Raw genomic sequence first — 18061 nt, 5'->3', positions numbered from 1 at the left:
CAGACTGTTCTTCCGCTCTGTGCAAAGTCCAGGAGGTCTAACCCCACAGACCCTCTGAGGATTCAGACGGTATCCAGCATCCTGCTGTGGACACAGGCCATAAGAACTACAGAGAAAAATCATCAATATATCAAGGACGTGTTCCAGAGATATGCTGACATTAGCATGCTAACACACAGCTGTGACACTGCTTCAAACCACTAGATGGTGCAGGGAGCAGTATTAGCAGTATAGGAATCATTCTGTAGACCTGTAGCTAGCTGCTGGCGTCAAACCTGTCAGAAAGCTTTACAGTGAATCCATGTGGCAGCACAGCATCGATCAATAACAGCGGTTATCAAAGGCTGATTGGTTTCAGCAGATACAGACTGAGGGAGGAGGAAGAGTCCATTACAGAGAGAAGAAGAACCAACAGGGAGGTTCAGTTTGTCTGTGAGAGCCTGAACTTCACATCACATGATGTCATCAGGACAGAAAACAGCTGATCCATCAATCAAAGACACAGATAGACAGACAGACACACACACAGACACACACACACACACACACAGACACACACAGAGACACACAGAGACAGACAGACAGACAGAGACACACACACACTCTGGTGATGATCTCCCTCCCACACTCATCGCAGCTTAATGATAATGATGGAAACTTCCACACTTAATTACAGTTATCACTTCTTCCATTAGTGCTGCATAAAATACCTGCATTGCACCTTTTTTACTCCCAGACCTCCTCCTCTTCATTCTGCCCAAAACACACACTGCAAAGATCTTTAGATACTGCCTGTCTGTGTGTGTCTCTGTGTGTGTGTGTGTGTGTGTCTGTGTGTGTCTCTCTGTGTCTGTGTGTAGTCTGAGCTCTGTTTGGTCCAAGAACTATTAAAACCCGTCAGTGCTGCCCGCTGCCTTCATCACTGTGAGCTTTATTGTTTTAACTCCCACAAACATCCTGCTGCCAAAAATAAACAACAACAAGCTGCCAAAAGAAAAACAAACAGCAGGCGTGTGTTTCCACATTTAATACAATAATACAAATCTGCATATTGTGTGTTGCTAGTAGATGCACAATATGCACCGAGGCCGAGCTGCATTAGCCTGGGCAGCTAGCAGGTCTGTGACCTCCACCCGAACCCTCCACCAACCCTGCTGGATCAGACCTGGGTCTGTGTCCCAAGTCTTCTTTAGTGAACGCAATATTGCCCATTGATCATCACTGTATCCATGGCAACGGTCTGTTTCTCAGGAATGGACAGTAGTGGACAGCTACGCTCAGCGTCAGAGACCAGCTGGAGACTCCTTACCCAACCAGGCACCCCTAAGTCCACATCTAGGTGACCTGTGCCCCCCCCCCCCCAGACCGTCCTCTGTGTGTGTCTCTGCTCTCAGCCTATTAGCTCTGAAGCAGGAAGTCAGTGTATATTAATGCATTGAGAAGTGTGTGTGTGTGAGCTCGGTGGGGGAAAAGGTCGCTATTTAAAAGACATTAAAATGCTGAAAGATGAATAGTGTCGGACATTTTTATGCACCGCAGGGCTCTTGCTACACACACACATGCTAATGCAAGGTTGTGTGTCTGTGTCACAGTGGTATGAGAAAGGAGTTCTCAGCCATAAGGTACCAACCTCCCACTGCTGCCCTTTATACACACACACACACACACTTTTGTACTTCCTGAAAAATGAGATGTCAACAGCAGGCGCTGCAGGCTCAGAGGTGTACGCCAAGGACAGCTGTGTGTGTGTGTTTCATTGTCAGACTGGCACTTTTCACTGTACGGATAGTGTGTGTTAATTAAAACTGATGACTCCATCACTTTGTGTACGTCAGGTGAGGTTCAGCCTCCGAGCTCTGGGTGGTGCTGCAGAGCCCTCTGACTGATGACACCACCTCTGGGTTTGTATCTGTGCTTATTGATCGACTTTATGATCGACTGCACAGTTAACATCATATGTGTGTGTGTGTGCGCCTACTTTGGGTGTGTGAAGTCGTCCAGCAGTGTGACCTTCTCCACCAGGTCTCCCCCGATGGAGCGCACCAGGTCGTAGAAGTCGTTCTCTGTGAAGCTCTCTCGCCCGGCCTCGCTCTCCGAGCCGTGCGGCAGCCAGAAGGAGATGTCGTTATGGAGCGGGGGGTATTTACTGAGGGCCTGACAACACACACACACACACATATTCAATCACAACATTTGATGAGACCAGTGTAGGGTCTTTCAATTCTATCAACAGATGCTAATGTGTAGCATCTGCTAATGTGCTAATAAAATAACATGAACAGACTTTTCCCAGAAGGCCGTGGGTCAGGGTCGCCTTCTGTGCTGACTTTCTGATTTTCATGAAGTCACGTCATGTTATATTTATACAACCACAGGGGGCGCCATAACAAACACAGATCATTTTCATCAGCTAACAGAAGCAGAATACAGAATAATAATAATACATTTTATGTGTGATGGTTGAAATGATGATTTTAAATGTTACTGTGTGTGTGTGTGTGTTTATGAGAGCTCATTAGAATCAAACCAACAAAGACGTTTCAGACTGAGGGGTTAATGAGCATGTGAGCTGTGGGGATGAGAGGCGGGGGGATGGGGGGGGGTGTTTTTCTATCAGGAAATATGAGACTGAAACAAAAGAGCAGAGACAAACACATTCAAATATGCATCAGAAGACATCTGATGTTTTATGCAGACTCACAGAGACTCTGCTGTCGCTGGTTTATGAACAGGGAGGAAGGACGGATGCTTCCAGAATGCTCCTCACTTCATTTCTGTTTATTCCAGGTTCATTAAGGAGCTGCTTATTAACCTGTGTATCTGTGTGGTCAGGAGTGTCCACATACTTTTGGTCATTCAGTGATGGAGCAGTGGCGCTGTCAGCTCCCTGGTGTGTAAATGTTGTGTATGTAAACACACACACACACACACCGAGGCTGCTTCCTGTTTGGCCATCAGCGGTCACAGATCATTACCTGTGGATCTGAGGGGCTGGTGAGGGTTTAAGGGGAGAGGTGGAGAGTCTTGGCCCAGGAGAGGTGCACTGACCCTGGGCAGGAGATGAGCCGTGCTCCCCCCGGTCCCTCTGGAGGAGCAGAGCTCATCAATAAAGCTCAAAGGTGGACAGCAGCAGGACGACGCCCTCAGCCTCCACCCACACTCCCACACACCCACACACCCACACAACTACACCCACACACACACACCCACACACATCTGTGTCTCAATAGTTTCTTTCTGTTTTTTTCCATTTTCTGCCTCTATTCTTCCTCCCCTCCTTCCTCCTCCTCCTCCTCCTCTTCGCCCTCCAACAGTCACTTGAAATGTTCTTCATTAGTGAAGACGAGAGTGGATAAAAAGCACCTTTAGCAGGGACAGAGTAACCGCTGAGTGAACCTGCACACAGCCCCACCTCTCTGTGTGTGTCTGAGTGAGTGTGAGTGTGAGTCTGTGTGAGTGTGTGTTAGTGTGTGATGATGGTGGGGTCAGGGATGGTGGTGCCAGCGGATGTGAGCCCCCACCGTCAAAATGTTTTATACATAAGGTTAAAAAGCTAGAACACACAGACACACAGAGACACACACACACACACACACACACACACACACACACACACACACACACACACACACACAGACACACAGACACACACAGACACACACACACACTACAGGACAGAGGGTACAGTGAGTCCACAGGTTCCACTAAGAGGTGTCCCGCTGGTTTGTCAGCAGCTGTCTGTGTTACAGTGTGAGCTAAATGAAACAAACATGGCGGATCCCTGTGAGCAGTGACAGGACTGAGACCTTCTCACGGTGTTGCTGTGTTTACCTGGAAGCGGACGGGCTGTTGGATGTCCTGCACTCTGAACTGCTTCAGGAAGCGTTCGTCCTGACTCCAGAACAGCCGGATGTCCGGGATTCCGTACAGGACCATGGCCAGTCTCTCCAGCCCCAGACCGAAGGCCCAGCCCAGCTTGTTCCCCGCCCCCGCTGCAGGAACACACACAGATAACAACTCATCAACACACACGTGGACAGATCGATCTGCTCACACAGTTCAGAGCAGCCTTCAGAACATGATCCCTGTGGGCGGCTCCAGGACCACATAAACCTCTGTGGGTGGACTGCCTTCAGAACCACTTCAGAGACCATAAGTCAACGTTAGAAACCAGCGAGTGGAGCGTTCAGCGGCTAAAGACTCTGATGTGTCCCTTCATCAGGAGACCAAAAACCAGGTGTTGTGTTATGGTTCAGCATCAAACACAAAATCAACAACGCAACCACAATGCAGCAACTCAGACACACACACACACACACAGAACTGTTCAGGGCCTGGTCTCAGCCTTAAACTGATCTGAGTCTGAGACGCAGCTCGTCCCCCATCTTTCCTCTGAGCTGTCAATCACTCAGCTGGAAACCCAGAGACGCTCCTCAAACGGCAGATTTCTCATTTCAGAACAAAACTCTCCAGCTGCTGTGCAGCAGGTCAAAGCAGAGGGCGGGCGCTCCGTGGAATAAAGGATTATGGGTAAATCCAAGGATTTCAGGCGTTTTCCACTCGGGACCCAGATGAGAGGAAGCACGTCGTCTCTCTGGGACGAAGACTAATTGAGACAAACCTGTCTCCGCTCTGAAGCACAGACCCCACAGAAACTGTGACCCCCGTGAGGAAGCACAGCTCCAGAAACACCTTCTTACACTGGTCTACGCACTGGAATGTTAATTTGAAGGACATGTCTATAAACTGGAGACAGGTGAGACTGGCCTGTAGTGTGAGCTATTGTGTTTGTTATTGTGTTGTGCCTTATTTGTTTTTTTATGTAAAATCTGTATGTATGTATCTGGAGATATCTGACTGGTTAGTTCAGAATTTGACCAGCTGGTGACGCTAAAGTGAAAATCTGACAGTGACTGAAGTCTCAGGGCGTCCTCGTCAGGATGCAGAGGACGTGTGTACTGAACCGTCTGGTAATCCGTCCAGGATCTGCAGAGATACAGATAATCTGCAGAAAACCCGCCGCTCATAAACACTGGGTGTAGGCCCGGTGAGCCGGGTCCATGTTTCACATGTGACGGCCTCAGATCCTTCTGAGCTGCATCCTCCTCCTCAGCACTGCCCAGGGTTGAACAGGATCAATACACAGTGCAATGACCCACATACAGACACACACACACACTACAGGACAGAGGGTAGGTACAGTGAGTCCACAGGTACCATTAGGAGTCTGTGGAGGGGTCGCTTGCAGGTTTAGTTATGGTTGTGGGATTGGTCTATAACCTGGAGATCATGGGCTGTAGGACGGGACTCTCAGCCCTGCTGACCCTCAGTGAGTCCACCTGTGGACAAACTGTTTTCCAGGCTGTGGCGCTGACTCTCTGCAGCGAGGATCGTTCTTCATCACGTGTCCATAAATCTGCAGGAATACTCAGCTCGCTCGGCTCTCACACTCTGAGGTCGGCGTGAGGGGAGGCGTGGGCAGAGGCTCAGGGTGTAAGCTGGACGGTTTTCTAAATATTTGTGTGTGGGGGTATTCAGATGGCTGCATGCTAATGGACACACACACAGACACACACACAGACAGACACACACACAGTGACACACAAAGACACACACACACACACACAGTGACACACACAGACAGACACACACACAGTGACACACAAAGACACACACAGACACATACACAGTGACACACAAAGACACACACAGACACACAGAGACACAGAGATAGACACACACACACACACACACACACAAGGACACACACACAGATACACAGAGACAGACAGAGACAGACACACACACAGACACACACAGACACACAGAGACACACACAGAGCGAGCGGCAGGAAGAATTACCCGCTCTGATTGGAAATGCTTCTGCTTATTATGATGATGTGTAACACCCCCCACCACCCCGACCTCCCAGGATTGTGTACACGAGTCCACACAAACACACACACACCTTTCCGTTGGTTCCGGTCCAATCAGCAGCTGGGGAATGTGGTTTCTATGCTAATGAGCGAGGGGTCGTCGGGTCGGCAGAGATGAGGGAACACGCTGGAATAAATCTCCACTTCATGATAACGCACAATCAATCAGATCTGTGACCCCCCTCCTCTTCCTCCTCCTCCTCCTCCTCCTCCTCGGCGCCTCCTTTGTCTGGTCTCGGCTTCTTTTTTCTCCTCGCTCTCTTTCATCTTTTTAATAACCCTCCTCACTGCCGTGGTGTCCGTCGAGTCTGAATGCCTTCCTGCAGCCTCCATCTCCACACAAATCTGAACCAACAAAAACATTTTGGATGCAGCCTCTAGTGGCCGCGGCAGGGACTGCAGACTTTTGACACATCTGCAGGTCGCTGCTGCTTGTACCCGACGCCCTCTCACAGTGTTTAGATCCATGCAGCTGCGCGCCCTCCTGTGGTCATGTGAAGAAGTACATGTGCCGGTGCAGGTGTGACGGCCTGTTGTTTGACCACAGAGGAATCTGCAGTGATCACATTTGTCTCTATGTTTTTATCCACTCTTCTTCCTCATATTCCTCCCCTCCGTCTGGTTTCAGCTCCTCCATCTCTTCCTTCCTTCTCCTCCTCGTCTCCTCCTAATTATATTTGTCATGAATATATTTATGACTGTGTGCTGTGATTTTAAGCTGCAGGATCATGATGAAGTGCAGTGATCACACAGACAGAAAACACCACTGTAATTAGACGGGTGGCGGCAGGTTTCTGTGAGACGGCCTAATGCCACCGCAAACATCATTTACATCCAACAAATGAGTGTAACACTGAAGAGAATGGAGGGGAGAAATGTAAGGTGGGAACAGAAAGAAACATCTGAACCTCCTGAGGTTTTACTGTGTCACAGCTGGAACCTTCAGGTGGGGGGGCTGGTCTGAACCAGATCTTTCAGGTTGGAGGACTAGTCTGTAGGTTTTTGGTGGTGGGGCTGGTCTGTAAAGTTCTAAGTTCAAGAGTTGGTCATAAAACAGGAGACTTTAGGACCTGTCTATAAACTGGAACATTTAGCTTGATGGATTGGTCTAAAAACTGAAGATCCAGACTTGCAGGGTTGGACTTTGAAGTAGAACTTTTAAGCTGAAGGACTGGTCTATGAACTGGACTCTGCTTTCTGCAGTAACAGCTGCAGACCTTAGGCTGCAGGGTTTTTGAACTGTCTGTGAGCTCGTCTCCGTCACAGAGTCAGAGCGTCTGCTTCAGACCTGAGGCTGAGGAGCCGGCAGCTCGTCGGGATCATCGATGGGATCATGGCTGAGCGTCTGAGTGCTGCTGCACATCATCCACAGACGGAGCAGATTAACCGATGCTGACGAGAAGCTGTGTCACACATCGGACGTACGACACGCTGACGTACAGACGAAGAAAAGGACGGCAGGAGCACATCTGACTGAGTGTGTGTGTGTGTGTGTGTGTGTGTGGGCAGAGCATCAGTGAACTCTGTGCAGTGTGGCACAGACATCAGCCAAAACAGATTGCATGACACTCGGTGAGGATAGATAGCCCGAGAGCAAATATCACTGTGTGTGTGTGTGTGTGTGTGAGATCAGACCACCCCCTCCGCTCCCTCTTTTTACTCACACACTCTGCATTGCCAGGCCCTCTCCCTCAGCCAATCAGCAAAGACTCAGTGGTGAGGTGTGTGTGTGTGTGTAGCCGTAACACCGTCTGTCGGTGACATCATGGCTGGGTGATCATGTGACAGCTGCAGTGACGTGTCTGTATTTGTATTGTAGGGCCGACAGTAAACATGTGATCAACAAACGAACAAACAAACGAGGACACGACGTCCAAACTGATCAGAACCCATCGAAGGTGGAGCACAGACCGGACCTGACCTAAAGCTGGGCCCAAACAAAGACACGAAGTGGACCAGGAAATGTCACAATAGTACCAAAATACTCAACTGAAGCCCCCAAAACAGAGCTGAGTCCAGAGATAAACACAGTGAGACCTCAGAGAGACAAAGAGGGCTCAGTCAGAGAGTCCTCAACAGTCAGAGAGTCCTCAAGTCAGCAAAACCTGAACCAAAAGTCCACAGAAACACACAAGCTAACAACTACACCGTCCGGAAACAGACTGAAGCCTTGTGGGATGAAGAGCGGTGAGCATCAGGCTGTTAAATAAACCGAGGGTTTGTACAGCAGGTCACAAACTGTCAGTCAGACTCACGTCAAACCTGAACCAGGCTGCACGTGATCATCTTCCTCACTTCACCTCAGATCACACTTGCTGTTCCTCCTCCTCCATCACTCACTGCTCCTTCCCGCCTTTCCCTCCTGCCTCCTCCATCACTCTCCTCCTCCTCCTCCTCCTGATCCAATTCTCTGCACATTGCCTCCATCACTCTGTGTGTCTGGTTTCATCCCACCTGCACTCGTTCACTGCGGCTCGGCGGTCCATCGCTCCTCATTTGTCTTCTTTATTTCACAATAAAAGGATGTTACTGCTGTTAACATTCACATCTGCTCAGACAGCTTAATGATGACATCACAGCAGTCCTTCACTTCAAACTGAACTTTGACCTCTGACCACCACAAGAAGTGCTTTATTTCCTTTCTTCCTTCCTCACACATTTCCTTCATTTGTGCCATTCTTTCCTCCCTTTCCTAAGGCCTTCTTTCCTTCCTACCTTTCCTAAGGCCTTCTTTCCTTCCTCCCTTTCCTAAGGCCTTCTTTTCTTCCTCCCTTTCCTAAGGCCTTCTTTCCTTCCTCCTCAGTCAGTGAGCTCACCGTCTATCACAAGCTGACTTCAACCAATCAGATCAAAGAGGAAACACAAGAAATCACTGAGGCTCTCTGACAGCTAGCATGCAGCAGCTAGCATGTAGCAGCTAGCATGTGTGTAGAGGACTGTTGTGTCTCTGTGAGGACAATATGAGCATAAAGTCACTTTGACTGAAACAAACTGATCAAAGCAGAAAAGTCTTCATGAAGCAACAGAAACAGAACTGACAGCACTTCCTGACTGGACTCTGATTGGTCAGAACTGACAGCACTTCCTGACTGGACTCTGATTGGACAGAACTGACAGCACTGTGAGTGCTCACACTAAAACATTAATACAGATACTAACTTTCAAAATAAAAGCCTGGCTCCTCACTGCTGCTGTGTTGGAGCAGTCGGAGGACACGCAGGCCTCTGAGGCTCGTCTCGTTGCTCGCCACGTCTCTCGCAGGCACACACACTCATCCGTCACCATTAGCAGTGCTAAACAGACTATTGGCAGCCTCCACCTGTCTCTGAACGCCATGATTTATAGATGGAAACTCTCCCTGGCATCTCTCGAGGAAGGAAATATGACTGCAGTGCAACATGGGAGTCAGAGAGGCAGAAAAGAGGCTGCGCTTGTTGAACAACTGAAAATGATCATCTGCTGTACAAATGAGGCTGCTTAGCTCTTCATCTGACATCAGACACAAAAAAAGAGAGATGATGGCTGCGGACACAAACTGATGGAATGTAAGTCAGCCGCCCGGAGCGGACAACGATCGGACTGTAGCGCCGCTGTTGGCCTCCGGTGATGAACGCGGAACACGGAAAGCGTCTGCAGCGGCGCCTGTTATTCAGCCTCGCTCCTGAATTAGTGATGAGGGTGACATAAATTATGCAGAGTGACCAGTAACCAGGCAACGAGCCGGTTTACCTCGCCACCTATAGATCAGTGTGGTGGGAGGGGGTCGGGCGAGAGACAGACAGGAGAGAGAGAAACAGTTCAATCAGGACAAATCCCGCGAACAAGTCGATAACGTGTTCAGGTCTCCTGCTCCGTTTAAACCAGGATGAAGAGAAGCCTCCCTGAGACCTTCGTCCTCCATGTGAAGAAGCACTGCCAGAACCAGGCCTGTTGTGTTCCGGTCTCAGCTGAGCTCAGCAGGACCACACTCAGTCCCTCTGGAGCTGAACTCAGCTCAGGATGAATATAATCTGAGCATCTTTAAAACCTGATCATCCTCAGGGAGGGCAGGAGCTTCAGGAGAACATGCAGCAGCTGATTGGATAGTCCACCTGCCACCTCAGTCCTCCTTCCTTTCTGAATTCAGTCGCTGCTGAAACGACAGAACTGACAGCACTTCCTCACAGGACTCCGATTGGTCCGAACCAACCGTGGTTCAACAGGAGCTCAGAGCCTGAAGCCTGGTGTGATGTCAAGAATCCAGATTCCAGGTCTCGGTCTGGACGTGTCGGATCCTGAGCCACACTCAGTGGCTCAAGTGCTTTAGCATCAACAGACACTGTGAGACCTGAGGCTCTGAGTCAGGCAGTGACTCGTGTTGAATGTAAGATCCAAACCTCTGTCCCAAATCCAACCAGGGACAGAGTGGGACAAACCATCAGTGTCCTCATGAGGGTCAAACCTGCTGAAGTGGCCTCACATCATCCAGCCTCAGATGCCACGCTGTAACATGAGTGGACTTGAATCTGGTGACTCTGACTGAAGTCGGACTGGCGCTGTGACCAGTTTCTGATATTTACAGGATCTCTGGAGAAGCTGCGTCTCACTGCGTGGTCAGCAGCCAGGCCGCTTCACACCCCATTCTGAGAAGCACAGCAGAAAATAGAGAACGCGTCCTTTACTCTGAAATGACGCTCTGTGTTTTCACTGAAAGCCTGTCAGTGGGCGCACACACACGCACACACACACACACACAAACGTGACTCAGTGCTCCACAAATACTGTTTGTTCAAATTAAACACACATAAACACTCAGGTACACGACACGGCCTCCCACGCCTTTCCACAGGATCCTGCCTACACTGCTGCCTTCATCCACAGGAAGACAAGGAGCACAGAACACACACACACACAGAGACACACAGACACACACACTGATGCACACACACACAAAGAGTCACACACAGAGACAGACACACAGAGACACACACTGACGCACACAGACACACACAGAGACACACACAGAGACACACACAGAGACGCACAGACACACACAGAGACACACACAGAGACACACACAGACACAGACACACACACACACAGACACACACACAGACACAGACACACACACACACACACACACACACACAGACACACACTCAGGTGTGCGAGCGCTCTGCAGAGATCAGCTCTAATTATGGGTGGATTACTGAGCAGCGGCCGGGCTCAGGTTAGGTGGTGGAGCTTCACCCAGCTTAGCAGCTGATCCTCTGTTAGTGGAGGTTAAGACACCTGGTCGTCCACACGGTGCTAATCAACGGTCCCCATACACCCAGCAGATTAAAACAGGACTAATGAGAGAGGCAGGCTGGCTGCGACGGACAGAGGAGAGGTGAATACGAGGAGCTACATCCGTTTATATGACGGCATGCCCATGTGACCAAAAGTAAATAGACACCATGAGCAGTCTGCCTTAGGTTCAAATAATCTGCTCAGATTAATGTGGAAGAACTTGTCTGAACTTGTCTGACCTCAAGACCATCTGACCCCTGACCTCAGCACCCTTCATCAGACTCAGGCTGGAGAGGAAACCAGGAACTGAAGGCCAGGCTGTCCACATACGTACACTCAACAAAAATATAAACGCAACACTTTTGTTTTTGCTCCCATGTTTCATGAGATGGACTTGAAGATCTAAACTTCATTCCAGATACACAATATTACCATTCCTCTCAAACATTTTTCACAAATCTGTCTAAATGTGTGATAGTGAGCACTTCTGCTTTGCTGAGATAATCCATCCCACCTCACAGGTGTGCCACATCAAGATGCTGATCTGACATCATGATTAGTGCACAGGTGTACCTTAAACTGCCCACAATAAAAGGCCACCCTGAAATGTGCATTTTGTTTCTGCTTTATTGGCGGTCTGGGGACTCAGAACCAGTCAGTATCTGGTGTGACCACCATTTGCCTCATGCAGTGCAACACATCTTCTTCGCATAGAGTTTATCAGATTGTCTATTGTGGCCTGTGGAATGTTGGTCCACTCCTCTTCAATGGCTGTGCGAAGTTGCTGGATATTAGTGGGAACTGGTGCACGCTGTCGTATACGCCGGTCAAGCACATCCCAAACATGTTCAATGGGTGACATGTCCGGTGAGTATGCTGGCCATGCAAGAACTGGGACATTTTCAGCTTCCAAGAATTGTGTACAGATCCTTGCAACATGGGGCCGTGCATTATCTTGCTGAAACATGAGGTGATGTTCATGGATGTATGGCACAACAATGGGCCTCAGGATCTCATCACGGTATCTCTGTGCATTCAAAATGCCATCAATAAAATGCACCTGTGTTCTTCGTCCATAACAGATGCCTGCCCATACCATGACCCCACCACCACCATGGGCCACTCGATCCACAACATTGACATCAGCAAAGCGCTCACCCACACGACGCCACACACGCTGTCTGCCATCTGCCCTGAACAATGTAAACCGAGATTCATCCGTGAAGAGAACACCTCTCCAACGTGCTAGACGCCATTGAATGTGAGCATTTGCCCACTCAAGTCTGTTACGGCGACGATCTGGAGTCAGGTTAAGACCCCGATGAGGACGACGAGCATGCAGTTGAGCTTCCCTGAGATGGTTTCTGACAGTTTGTGCAGAAATTGTTTGGTTATGCAAACCAATTGTTTCAGCAGCTGTCTGAGTGGCTGGTCTCAGACGATCTCGGAGGTGAACCTGCTGGATGTGGAGGTCCTGGGCTGGTGTGGTTACTCGTGGTCTGCGGTTGTGAGGCCGGTTGGATGTACTGCCATATTCTCTGAAACGCCTTTGGAGACGGCTTATGGTGGAGAAATGAACATTCAATGCACGAGCAACAGATCTGGTTGACATTCCTGCTGTCAGCATGCCAATTGCACGCTCCCTCAATGCTTGTGGCATCTGTGGCATTTTGCTGTGAGACAAAACTGCACATTTCAGGGTGGCCTTTTATTGTGGGCAGTTTGAGGTACACCTGTGCACTAATCATGATGTCAGATCAGCATCTTGATGTGGCACACCTGTGAGGTGGGATGGATTATCTCAGCAAAGCAGAAGTGCTCACTATCACACATTTAGACAGATTTGTGAACAATGTTTGAGAGGAATGGTAATATTGTGTATCTGGAATGAAGTTTAGATCTTCAAGTCCATCTCATGAAACATGGGAGCAAAAACAAAAGTGTTGCGTTTATATTTTTGTTGAGTGTATATAGACACATATGAACCCAACTAGTTCTGCTGCTTTCCTTCCTGTCAGCTGCAGATACACAAGATTATATCAGACACACACCCCTCCAACCCCTTCATGTTCGGGCACTCCTCTGCTGTCTGTCTGTCTGACCCCTCCACCTGTCCTCGTGTCCTCTCCATGTTACGGTACGTCCTCGGCGGCCTTTACTCGCTGTCATTGTGTAAAACGTCAGGTTAAAGAACTGATGAGATGTTTAATGGCATCAGACGTGATTAATCGCTGGCAGAGAGGGGAGCGGTGGTTCAACCTGAGCGTGCTTTGATGAGAAGAGAGTCCTGTTACCTTAATAAAGACGTCTAATTATACCCACACAGCTGAGTGGAAGGTGAGTGTGAGTGTGTGTGTCACAGGCCTCACAGCTGCTGATGGTGAACTGGAAACAGACTTTTGACTTCTCACACACACACACAAGCGGCTCTTTCCTAGAACACACAAAACACAACATGATAACTGCTACATGCTAGCTGCCTCAGCAGGCTGCTTCCTCTTTCATCTGATTGGGTTAAGTGATGGCTTGTGATTGACAGTCTGACACGCCCAATCAGATGAAGCACGGCCTTCATGACAACATCTGAGAGACCTCAGATTAGTAAGTGTTGAAAGATAAGAGCAGGCAGACAACATCCAGACCAGTCCCAGAGGATGGAGCGAGGTGGATTATTACCTCTGCAAACACAACATTTGATGTGTAAAGTGATGCTTCACCGGTTATTTGTGTCTCAAATGTTTGCTTGAAGTGAGCGACTCACAAACAGCTGAGCGTGAACCTGCGAGCGACAGGCTGACCTGATGGAAAGACGTGAATCATTTGTGACTCAGGGTTTTTCGGCCCTGACGGATCGGTCCTGGACCCTCTTGCTCGTCGCTGACAGTTGCTTAAAAGCATCATCAATTTAATTTTATGGCCGAGCGGCGCATTAAATGCATCATCAGAGTCTGATTCACAGATTATTCACAGTGATGTATCCCTGCAGGCTGCCAGCCGTCCGCTCCGCCGGTAATGACCAACCAATCACCTTCTGTGTTGCACATGGACACCGTTATTAATCCCTCCAGTCTGTTGTTTGTGTGTCCTTAAATGCCACCATCACCATCACCATCATCGTCATGGTCCTCTGGTCTGGTTTGGACCTCTTTGTTTCTCGTGTTCTGTGGCTTGGAGCCTGAACAGTGTGCAGACCGACCCGCCGAGGCCTGGACGGCCTCTCTGTTATCTGTTAGAGGGACGTCAGCAGCAGGTCCTCCGAGTCCCTGAAGCTGTCCCCTGAGGCTTTACAGACTGGACTTTTTTCAGCATGTCCGTCCTCCTCCTGCCACCTAAAAGCCTCTGATGAGACCATCATGGAGGCTGTTCAGGTCTGTACCTCCAGCTTGTCCTGTATCTCACTCACAAACCTCCAAAACTTCAGATGACCAGACTCCTCCCATCTTTCCATCTCAACCCCAGCTCACCTTTCTATGTGTTTTGTTGGGAAACTTTTGACAACTTCAGCCCCTCAAAGCCTCCACCCCCAGACCTGCAGCTCCACCAGTGGCCACTAGAGGCTGCGTGGGAAAACGTCCCACCTCACAGCACAAACACACATGCTGTGACTGGTCTACAAAGGCGGAAGGACCGAGCCCCTGAACGCACCACAGTGCACAGTGGACGGTAGGCGGAGTCTTCCTCCAGGACACCTGCAGTCCAGCTGTGATTTGAGGGTGATCGCCATGACGACTGGCTCGTCATGGCTCGTCGACTGAGTCAATCCTCAGCCCGTGTTTCTGCCTCCTTCAGCGGCAGGCCTGGCATTAACTGCCTCTAATTACTCTGAGCTTGTTACTGTGCTTGCTTAACATGCTTTAATTAAAGCAAATAAAAGAAGGGCAGAGTTTAGAAAACAGAAATCCTCTGCCTGCATCATTTATTCATCTGCTGTGGGCTCCGGTCCCCCCCTCCGGCTGCTCTCTCTGCAGTTTAGGCCTTCGTCAGGGATTTACGGTTTCAGCTGTAATCTGAATCTCTGACCTGTGGGCAGATTAGACCTTTTAACTGGCTGCTGTCTCATTTCAGAGACGCATGGTGTCACACAGAGGCAACGTTTGCTCAGAGAGCCGGCAGCAGGCGGACATGAGGAGGCTGCTCTGATCCACAGCGCCACACTCAGACCTGCGCTCTCCCTCTCTCTCTCGCTCTCTGTGTTTTTGTGACGTCACACTGACGTCTGCAGATTACTAAGGACACGTCAGACATTACACTGTCAACACCAGACAAACCAGACTGAAGCTAAAGCCCGATCCTCTCAGCAACAAAATAAAACGATCGGAACTGTTTGTTTATTGATGACTGTTTCAAACTGCACCATCTGTGTCATGGCGTCGTATTGATCACATCATAGATGGACACACTGAAGGAAGTCACAGAGGAGTGTGACGAGGAGCAGCAGATATGTGTAATAAACAGAAGCCTGCGCCCCGCCGCTGCGTTTGAACAGAGCAGTTGATGCTGTGTTAATCATCACTGATCCACTGCTGCTCAGGCTGACGGGTAAACTGATGGAGCAGGTTGTTGTGATGGATGTGAGAGTTTAAGCTTCATACTGCGTGTATTCTCAGAGATCACACATTTAACTCCATGCAGTCATCGCCAGGCAGGCTGTTGGAGAGGAAGCATTAAAAAAAAGTGTGTGAGTGTGTGTGAAGACATTTTTGTCCTCTCAGGTGTGTGAAGGTGGAAACATGACGTCTGACAGCGAGCAGACATCATTAAGCTCCTGTCTGGTGTGTCCTCCATGTAGGTGAAGCTGCTTTCTGTCACACTCCTCCATGACCTTCACCTCCTCCTCCTCCTCCTCCTCCTCCGACGCTGAACACACTCTCCTTGCGCTCCATTCTTACAACTTAAAACACAAATGAGCTGAAAAGGTGAATCAGTGATTCTCACACACTCACACACACACACACAGAGGTGTGTTTCTTCCTGTTCATTCACACACACCTGCTGTTTCCTCCTGGTGGATCTGGAGTTTGTAATAACTGGAGCAGATGCTGATAACCTGTGATGTGTTCACTGCAGCTCTGATAAACGACCGTTTTCAGGTTAGTTTCCATAAACAGGACGTCTGGCTCTCATAAACCGGCTCCATCTGGGCGTTTAATAGTTTTACTGGTGCAGCAGGCATCCTAACAGCAAGGCTAACAGCTAGAGGCTAACAGGAGGAGCAGCTGATTGACTCGTTAAACCACACACAGAAACCTTGACCATGTCATCGACCTTGAATGAAGCTGCGGCCCTCAGAGAGGACGCTGAGCTGAACCCATCCAGACGTCCTCCAACAGCTGACTTCACTTTCAAACACACCTGTGCTGTCTGACGCCGCTGAAGCCGTGCTGTGAGGCTTCATGAATACCGCCTCAGTTTAACCCTTCTGACGCTGCTGGCATGGACGGATGGACGGATACAGTAATTGTACTTCATGGTATCTGAGGCTCTGGTATGCCTCGTTATCCGCTGCGCCCTCTGACCACAGCGCCTCAGCCGTCACCGCGGAGACTCAGAGAGACAACATGGCAGCTCCTCTCAGTCTGAACACAGACATCAAAGCGCCGCCGCTCGCTCGGCCTCCAAATTAACCTTTAGCCGGCGGCGATGGCGGCGAGGCGCTACAGCTGTGAGATGAAGACGGCGCTGACTTGACAGGAGATGATGGATGAGTCCGGATTCATCAGAGACTGATGGACTGACGGACAGATCCGCTGACTGCTGCCATTACCAGAAAATATCACATGATCACACGCATCAGCCTGATAGGATGAAGCAGGAAGCCAAACATCAGCTGTCAGAGCTCTACAACAAGCCTCAGAGTGGAACCACCGCTGGACAAACCTCCAGCGATGTGCCACCAAAACACCTGCAGATTCTTCACCAACCCCCCAAACATGGTGGGCGCCTTCCTACACATCAGAACCATTATTTACTAATTGATATAAATGATGATAACGTCCATGAGATGGTGAGTCTGAGGATGATGTAAGGCCTCCTCTACTGCAGGAGATGTAGCAGCAGTACGACACACACACACACACACACACACACCTCGTCTCATTATTTTCATTACAGCTCTCTCGCCTCCTAACTGTCTCCGCCCGCCCACAACATCCCGGGTCTGACATCAAACGCTGCTGAAGCAGACCCCTCCATTAAGACGCCAACCTGAGAAACCACAAACACTTTACAACACACGGCTCATTAAACAACAGCAGCCACACAGTGTGTGTGTGTATATGTGTGTGTTCAATAATGACACAGTTTCTGTGGTTTGGACATGGACGTGGATGCAGTCCAGTGTCCACCGGAGGCACTGCAGGTTTACGCTGTGTTGTGTGAGCGTATTGGAGCCCGTCCACCTGGGGGCGCTCTAACTGATCGCTTCTAAAACAAACAACATCTTTCCCTCATTAGGAAACTCAGTGAGCAGAAACAGTGACATCACACCAGCTGCTGAGTCACATGACTTATCACCTGTTGCATTGTGGGATTTGCTGCAGACACTTTGGTTTTCACTAAAGAACACAGACACTAAAATAAAATGACAGACGTTAAAGACAGAGCACCATGTAGTAAACACACACACACACACACACACACACACACACACACACACTGTGTTTATGTGAAACCTCCACAGGGCAGCTTTAACGTAAGAAAAACTACTGATGTGAGCCAGAAAACATAAATATCACACTGACAGCACACCTGAAGCAATCCTGTGTGAGAAAGTGTGTGTCTCTGTGTGTAAGAGAGAGAGTGTACAAGGAGAAAAGGTGAAAAAAAAGTTTGAGAGAAGAAAATGAACCAGGAGT

The 18061-nt window shown here is 49.3% G+C and overlaps 1 protein-coding gene across 1 annotated transcript in view; it reads right to left on the bottom strand.

Moving 5' to 3' along the window:
• The window catches only part of LOC114452861 (phenylalanine--tRNA ligase, mitochondrial-like), a 54712-nt gene that overhangs the window by 13540 nt on the left and 23111 nt on the right, over positions 1-18061 (bottom strand). The window contains exons 10-11 of the mRNA XM_028432377.1: positions 3832-3992; positions 1979-2154 (exon numbers count right to left, since the gene is read on the bottom strand). Of these exons, the coding sequence (XP_028288178.1) occupies positions 1979-2154; positions 3832-3992 (337 nt within the window). The remainder of the gene's footprint in view (positions 1-1978; positions 2155-3831; positions 3993-18061) is intronic.

Source organism: Parambassis ranga, chromosome 20 (assembly GCF_900634625.1).
Source record: "Parambassis ranga chromosome 20, fParRan2.1, whole genome shotgun sequence".
Taxonomy (NCBI): domain Eukaryota; kingdom Metazoa; phylum Chordata; class Actinopteri; family Ambassidae; genus Parambassis; species Parambassis ranga.
Note: the sequence above shows the minus strand (reverse complement) of the source record. Positions and strands in the feature narration are given on the sequence as shown.